General features: G+C 51.1%; 1 protein-coding gene across 1 annotated transcript; it reads left to right on the forward strand.

The window, feature by feature from the left end:
* Positions 1-1096: 1096 nt before the first annotated feature.
* On the forward strand, positions 1097-3594 carry LOC125510241 (uncharacterized). The gene has a single exon (XM_048675366.2). The coding sequence runs from the start codon at positions 1301-1303 to the stop codon at positions 3248-3250; it is 1950 nt and encodes a 649-aa protein (XP_048531323.1). The 5' UTR covers positions 1097-1300; the 3' UTR covers positions 3251-3594.
* The last annotated feature ends 4902 nt before the right edge of the window (positions 3595-8496 follow it).

Here is an 8496-nt window from a genome sequence, read left to right on the forward strand (position 1 = left end):
GTCATTTTGAAGCATCATTTTTTTTGCCCAAAGCATCAAGAATTTGCAGGCATGTAGAATATTCAACAGTATTTGTTGTCAATTTGTTGACTCCAGAATTATCTAAATTTATTTACTATATTTACGACTTTCCTGTTCATGGCGGTGCATTCGAGCCGGGAGCAGAAACTCAGTGTCCCCGTGAAAACCTCCTCCTATAATTAATTATACTCCTTCCGTTCACAAATATAAGATGTTTTGAATATTACTATTTAAAATAAAATATGGACTACATATAGAATGAACAGACATCGTATTTTTCTTGAATGGAGAGAGTAATTAATTAATATGGCAAGTCTTTTACGAGTGCAACTTTTGATGAAAAAAAGAAAAAGAAAGCATAAGTTAGACGATTGACGACCATGAAAAAAGAAAAGCTAGACGATTGACCCCTTGGAATCTAGGCGGGCGCGCATACGACGAGGGCGCCCCGACACGGGCCATCTCCCCCCCTCCAATTACTCGTCTCCTCCGTCCACGCACGCAATCAGGCTAGACAAAGGAGCCGGTGCACCCAACCTATCATGCGTATCAATGAATGCCACACACGAAAAACAGAATGTCAGCTGCTAAACCAAAAAAAAAAAAACTGGGGATCACCGGCTCGGTTTTAGGCCCCACAGCCAGAGCCAGAGCGCCGGCACGCACGGCTCCCTCCACGTGCTGTCCGCACCTAACCATCCCCACGTCGCCTCTGTCCGGTGCGACGACCCGGCCAGCGGAGCCGGAGCCCAACCACCCGCAGCACCCGGGCGCATGGCATGGCATGGCATAGCATTGACCCCGCGGGGGCGGGGCAGCGAAAGCCCGAGGCCACGACTGAAAACGACGCACGCACGGAGATATAGGGGAGCCGGGAAAATGGCCCCCAAAAATCACCGCGGGAGGGAGCACGAGCCAAACGCACCCGACCCGACCCGACCCGGCCGCCCGTGGGCGTGGGTGGTGCGTGTCGTGTGCGCGGGTTCCAGCTCACGCGCACCCCTGCCCAACTAGAGAGAGTAACCCCTCCCCAAAAAACCCAAACCGATTCCCAATTTACTCCCCACCCCACCCCCGGCAGCGGCAGCACGCTCCCCCACCCCCTTCCTCCTCCTCCCCCTCCCCCAACCCCGCCGCCCCCAATCCGGAGGAGGCAGGGAGGAAGGAAGGCCGCCGCCCGCCCGCACCGACGGGGAGTAGCAACTAGACTAGCCCCCCTCCCTCCACCCCACCCATTGCGGCTCGGCCGCGCGGCGCCGCCGTCGGGACCGCCCCCGAGATGGACGACCTCAAGCAGATCCTGGCGCGCCCGATCCAGCTGGCGGAGCAGGTGATCAAGTGGTCCGACGAGGCCTACACGTTCCGGCAGGAGTGCGTGGAGCTCAAGGCCAAGGTGGAGCGCCTCGCCGCGCTGCTCCGCCAGGCGGCCCGCGCCGACCTCTACGAGCGGCCCGCGCGCCGCATCTTCGACGACACCGAGAAGGCGCTCGACAAGGCGCTGGCGCTGGTCGACAAGTGCCGCGCGCACGGCCTCGTCCGCCGGGTCTTCACCATCATCCCGGCCGGGTCATTCAAGAAGATGGCCAACCAGCTCGACAACTCCACGGGGGACCTCTCCTGGCTGCTCCGCGTCTCCGCCTCCTCCTCCGCCGGCGCCGGCGAGGACGACTTCGACATGCACATCGGCCTGCCCCCCATCGCGCAGAACGAGCCCATCCTCTTCCTCATCTGGGAGCAGATCGCGGTGCTCTACACGGGCAACCTCGACGCCCGCGCCGACGCCGCCGCCAGCCTCGTCTCCCTCGCCCGCGACAACGACCGCTACTCCAAGCTCATCATCGAGGAGGACGGGGTGCCGCCGCTGCTCAGGCTCGTCAAGGAGGGCCGCCTCGAGGGACAGGAGAGCGCCGCGCTCGCCATCGGACTCCTCGGCCGCGACCCCGAGTGCGTCGAGCAGATGGTGCTCGCGGGCGCCTGCGCCGCCTTCGCCAAGGTGCTCAAGGACGCCCCCATGAAGGTGCAGGCCATGGTCGCATGGGCCATCTCCGAGCTCGCCGCCAACCACCCCAATTGCCAGGACGCCTTCGCCCAGCACAACGCCATCCGCCTGCTCGTCGGCCACCTCGCCTTCGAGACCGTGCAGGAGCACTCCAAGTACGCCATCACCTCCAAGTTGTCCATACATTCCGTCGTCATGGACAAAAAGAACAACAACGGCATGCCGGACTTGCTCGAGGAGCATCAGCATAACACAGAGAGGCACCCTGCTGCTGGAAATGCTTCCCAGAGCAAGAACGAGATGCACAGTTTGGTCCAGTCCACCATGGCCTCAAAGTCCAACTCCTCCAACTCCAACTCCAACTCCAATGGCGGCAGCAGCAAGGGCGGTAACGGAGGCGGTGCTATCGCGTCAAAGCAGCATAATGCATCACTGTCAGGGACAACCACAAGGGGCAGGGAGTTCGAGGACCCCGAGACAAAGGCATACATGAAGGCCAATGCCGCCAAGGCTCTGTGGCACCTCGCCAAGGGCAATGCTGCTATCTGCAAGAGCATCACCGAGTCAAGGGCTCTTCTCTGCTTTGCGGTTCTTCTGGAAAAGGGGGAAGGCGACGTGCAATACAATTCTGCGATGGCTCTCATGGAGATCTGCAGTGTCGCCGAGCAGAACTCCGACCTGCGACGCTCAGCATTTAAACCGACCTCTCCCGCCGCCCGTGCCGTTGTTGACCAGCTCCTGCGTGTTGTCGAGAAGGCCGAGTATGATGAGCTCCTGATTCCTTGCATTATCTCATTGGGCTGCCTGTCCAGAACCTTCCGTGCAACAGAGACTAGGATCATTGGGCCACTGGTGAAGCTTCTTGATGAGAGGGAAGCAGATGTCTCCAAGGAGGCAGCAATGTCCCTTACCAAGTTTGTGTGCACGGACAATTACCTGCGCGTTGACCATTCCAAAGCAATCGTCGATGCGGGTGGCGCAAAGCATCTTGTTCAGCTCGTGTATTTCAGCGAGCAGGCGGTTCAGCTGGCAGCACTCACCCTTGTATGTTACATTGCACACAATGTCCCAGACAGCGAGGAGTTGGCACAAGCTGAGATCCTCACGGTGCTCGAATGGGCCTCCAAACAAGCATACATGATGCAAGACCCGACAATCGAGAACTTGTTGCCAGAGGCGAAGATCAGGTTGGAGCTGTACCAATCCAGAGGCGCAAAGGGCTACTATTAGGTCACATGTGCTGTGGAGATGCATGGGAGAAGAATATTAACGGTGTTCTTCTTTACAATGTCCAAGTGCTGTATATACATCGAGTGGCTTCTATTCATACTCTGGCTGGACTTTTTTGATCCCAAACATGGCGAAAGTTGATTTACATCTTTGATTGGGTTCTTGGTACATGGAGGTAATTTTGTTCCAGGTGTCCTGGGGGGGCTTGTAGGCTCGCGCGTACAGAACTTGAGTTGCTTTGTGGTGGAATAGTTTTGGGAGATTAGCATCGTGTACTCTCTTTGGTCTAAATGTTGTATCATGTACATCACATTTCACTCATCTATCAGAGAAAATTTCTTAAATCCTAGAGCCTTACATTTTTCTTGCATATGACCTCATGGTTTTGTTTGACTATTTCTGCAAATTATGCTGCTCAGTTGGTGACTGTGGAAAAACTTCCTTCCAAGTTTTTCATGCTTGAGATGCAATTGAGAGGCTCTAATTGCATCGCTGTTCAACTGCAGCAGAGATTAATGTTCTAATGGATGGATGATCAATGTCCCAGGTACATGCTTCCATCTTTATAGCATATCTTTAGAATTGTTTCCTTTTCTTCCTTATGCACATATTCTCTCGGTGCTGGTCAATCTGATTTTTTGATATCTAATGCTAGGTTTGTAGCCAGTTTGATTTCTGAATCACTTATTGTTTTTTTTAAGCAAAAGAGGGGCCTCTCCCTCCGATTGCATATAAAGAAATCATATGGTCTGATTACAAACTACTACTACCCAAAAGAAAACTGCAAGAACCAACAACCAACATCCAGGACTAGGTCCATTACAAAACTGGAGGTACGATGAACTACCAGCTCACAACATGAACATAACATGATCCATGACCTACTAGCTGAAACTATAGGATCTCCATCTGTCAACCACCTATCCGAAGAACTCCCGGCCTCCACCCTTGCGACGCCCTGTAGACTTCATTTGCTAGTCACTCGACTAACTTTGCTCCCGTCTTCAGTAACCTTGTTTCTGGCTCATTTGTCTGCAAAATTGACAAATCAGCAATCCACGAAAACATCAGCCTCACAAGGATTAAAGGATTATTGATAGTTTTTCTTCCAAATGTAACGTCATGTCTACATCTCCAGATAGTCCAAAACATAGCAGCAACACCAACCAAAACAAAGTTTCTTATCATGTTTAGGAAACAATCTGATCCATCTACCCAAGCAATCAGTGAGGCAATTATGAGTAGAATCTAGATCAAAAGCACATTTCATCAGGCTCCACATCAGGCTCCACATCAACACCTAGCAGCCAAACAAGTAAAAACAAATGGTCAATAGACTCATCCTGACCACAAAAGGCGCAACCCTTATTACCATTGCAGCCCCTTTAAAGCAAATTATCTTTAGTTAAAATGCCTTTTCTAGTCACGAGCCCCATAAAGATTTGATGTTAGCTGGGACGAATCAGTTATTGATACGAATTTTGGAGTAATTTTCCTCTAGGAAATACGTTCGATGGTCTTTTAAACTGTTTATATCTGCTTTTGCATGTCTACATGAATATACAAGTTCCTGTGCGAGCCCTATCATTGCGGATGCGATGCTGCTGAATAAATCCTGTGTGGTTGAGAAAGCCTCGCATCTTCCCATTCATGGCTCACACCCTCCTCCACATCATTTCAGGAACGGAAGGACTTCCCTGGGCTTGTGTGATTATTAGTGTACAGTGCATTAACAGCGGCTTGGATCCAGAGCTTCCTGTACATCCCATCCATGCGGGTGCACTGTGATCTAACCGGCCGATCTTTGTAGTTTTCCTATCATCCCCCTGTTTTGTTGGGGCGCATGATCCATGTTCAGGTATGTATGGATGAACATCGCTGTTGTCATTTTTGGTGCATCGATCCATCCCGTCCCGCATGATCCATGTTCAGGTATGTATGGATGAACATCGCTGTTGTCATTTTTGGTGCATCGATCCATCCCGTCCGGATCTGGGTCAGGTCATGTCGATCAGGTCCCCTTCTGTTTCCTGCCAACGACTCCATTTTCAGCAGCAGCAGCGGCAGCTGTGCAACAGCCAGCAACTGAATTTTGCAGGTGGTGTGATGGGTCACCATGTGGAGGTGGAGCTCCTTTTCCCCGTGGTCCGCTTGTACTCCTAGCGTATTTATTTAGCTGAAGGACCATGTTTTTCTTTTTTGAAAAGTCTAAAGGAGAATGCTTCCTGGGTGTGGTGGTTTCAGTCTCTGCCTGTCAAAGCCTGCGTTGTCACTCAAGGGTGGTATCATATCATATGTGCAGATGGGAATGTGAGCGTCGCGGTTGCGAAGGGGAACGAGTCCCTCTTATCTTGCGGATTAGTGGTTGGTGCGTGATGATGGATTGCTTGGTTGGCTGGGCTTGGTCCTTGCTGTGTTGGTTAATTGAGCTGGTGGTTTGAGGTTGTCTGCGTCTCTGATTGTTCAGTGACTTGCTGGGCTGGGTGCAGGCTGGGAAAAGAAAAGGTCGACGTGCCTACAACGATCGATCGGATCCCTACTACTTTTTCTTTCATGAAAACGAAGCAAAAGACTTGAGTCGCAACCGTTATCGACATCACCAGTTGCCTCCGAATAGGCAACTTTGACTTCACCGTAGATCATTATCCCTTCATCATCGAAGCCAACCCGCAAACACCGTAGATCTCCATTATCCCTCCATCATCAAAGCCAACCCGCAAACAGCCGCATAGAAGCCACAACGACGCATGCCAACACGCGCGAGCAACTGACAGCTCTGACTTTGACGATAAGCATTGCAGAGGAAATATGCAGGACTTGCGCCGACCATGCCCTTCACAACGGACCATCGAGTGCCTGTCAACGTCACGACCTCAGCTCCTCCGCCACAGCTATGACTTCAAAAGAACCAAGCAACCCACAGAAGAGCATCTTGGACACGCGGGGAAGAACTGACTACCGAAGTCCACACCGCGATCAAGCTCCTCTTGACGCCATCATCATTGCTAGAACAGAAACCAACACCCCGCCTCAGCAAACCATGCAACTAAGATGCTGCCATCCATCGGTCTTCCAGGCATGGCTAGCTCCGAGACAATCACCCAAGAAAGAGAAAAACACAAAGACGCCTCCATCTTCGATCCAGTGGGTCAAAGGTTTCCCTCAAGAGCCAAAGCCGTGGGGAGGAGCACAACTCCATGACAACGCTTCCAAGAAAGGTCACGACACACACGAACGCCGCCGTCGTCGGCTCCGATGAAGACCAGAGTAGGGATTTCTCCCGAAGATGCGTCGACCACCTGCCGCCATCGACTGTTGCCCATCAACCACCACCCCTATATAGAGCAACCTTACTCTGGCCACATGATCGCTCGATCCTCGGCCCAGAACAATGCGAGGTCCGGGTTAGCACGCACCCATTTCAGCACCACGTTCGATGTTGCGAAGCCGAACATCACGTCACGTTGCTCCTCCTCGGATGCTGCCTTGTTGGTGCCGTCCTGGTGTGCCAGGACGAGGCGTCGCCGCCATGTCCGAGATAGTAGAGGAGGCGGCCGCGCGGGTCAGCGATCGCCGGGGCGGAGACCTCTTCCTCCTTCACGGCAACCGCACGCCACCTCCTTGTCGTGCCCGAAACGGTGCGGCGGGGCCACCGGCTCTGTCTTGATGTGACGCCGTTGCGGGGGCGTTGACTCCTCCTTGACATGGTGGCGGGGCGGGGACGCCACCTCCTCCGAAAACATGTTTTAGAGCACCTGCACCCATGCCCCTCTTATCTAGCTATCCATTCTCCACATCAAGATTCGTGCAAGTATATTTCTTTTTTTTTGTTTCACTCATATAGAACATGTCTGGAAGTTCAAATCTTTGCAGAACATCAAATCTTTCTAACTAGAATCTAGGATAAAACTTTTAGATTTTTTGGTCCAACATAAATATACAAAATAAGTTTTTTTATTAAAAAAGATCTTATTTTTAGTATTTATGTTGGATAAAAAATTCTAAAAGTTTATCCCACATTCTAGTTAGAAAGTTTTGCTGCGCTGCAAAGTTTGAAGTTCAAGGCATGTTTTATATGAGAGAAACAAAAAAGAGAAAAAATTAGTTGTATTGCACAGATTTTAAAACAAATGTTGGAGAGTCAGGATAACAGGACCAGGGTGCAGGTGCTCAAAAAAAATCTGCATTCCCACCTCCTCCTTGGACATGGCGGTAGTGTGGCGGTTAGAGTGGCAATCGAAGTTTTCCGTGCTGCAACAGAGAGGCTCTACTTGCATCGGTGTTCAACTGCAGCAGAAATTAATAATATTGTAATAGATTAATAAAATCAATGTCCCAGGCACATGCTTTCATCTTTATAATACATCCATAGAATTGTTTCCATTTCTCCCATATTCTCTCGGCGGTGGTCATTCTGATTCGATATCCAATACTAGGTGTGTAGCCACTTTTTATCTTCCGAAGTCACTTATTGATATGAATTTTGGAGTTGTTTTCCTCTAGGAAATATGCACTATGGTCGTCTAACTCTTTGTCTATGTCTGCTTTTGCATGTCTACATGAACATACCAATTCTATGTCTGCTTATGCGAACTTTGCCATTGTGGAGCCAGCGCTGCTGAATAAAATCCTTTGTGGTTGAGAAAGCCTTGAATTTTCCCATTGGCTCACACCCTCCACATCGTTTCAGGGGTCGTGGCATTGCGCTTTCAGTGCACGGTGCCATAACTGCGGCTTCGATCCAGAGCTTCCATCCATCCATCCATGTGGATGCACTGTGAGCCTGTGATCTAGCCAGCCGATCGTTGCTGTTTTCTTCTCATCAACCTGTCTTGGTGAGGGGTGCATGAGCCATGTTCAGGTATGAATATCCATGTTGTCATTTATGGTGCATCCATCCATCCATCCATCCATCCTGTTTGGATCTTGGGCTGGTTCCATGATTCGGCTCCCCTGTTTCCTTTCCCCAGCGGGCAGGTCAGGTCGATCAGGTCCCCTTCTGTTTCCTAAGCAATTACAGCTGATGGGGGTCCTCCCTAGTTTCAGCAACGGCAGCAGCAGCTAGGAACTGAATTTTGCAGGTGGTGTGATGGGTCACCATGTGGAGCTCCTTCTCCCTGTGGTCCGGCTGTACTCCTAGCGTATTTATTCACCTGAAGAACCATGAGATCCATTTGTTTCGGTTTAGAATAGCACTCGCACACATGCATGCAACTTGGGTTTCACAAACGAGTCACATGTTCTTT

The sequence above is a fragment of the Triticum urartu genome, chromosome 5A (assembly GCF_056163025.1).
Source record: "Triticum urartu cultivar PI428250 chromosome 5A, HENAU_Tu73, whole genome shotgun sequence".
Classification (NCBI taxonomy): Eukaryota; Viridiplantae; Streptophyta; class Magnoliopsida; order Poales; family Poaceae; genus Triticum; species Triticum urartu.

Coding starts and splice junctions, on each gene's coding strand:
- LOC125510241 (XM_048675366.2), top strand. CDS start 1,301: ATGGACGACCTCAAGCAGATCCTGGCGCGCCCGATCCAGCTGGCGGAG.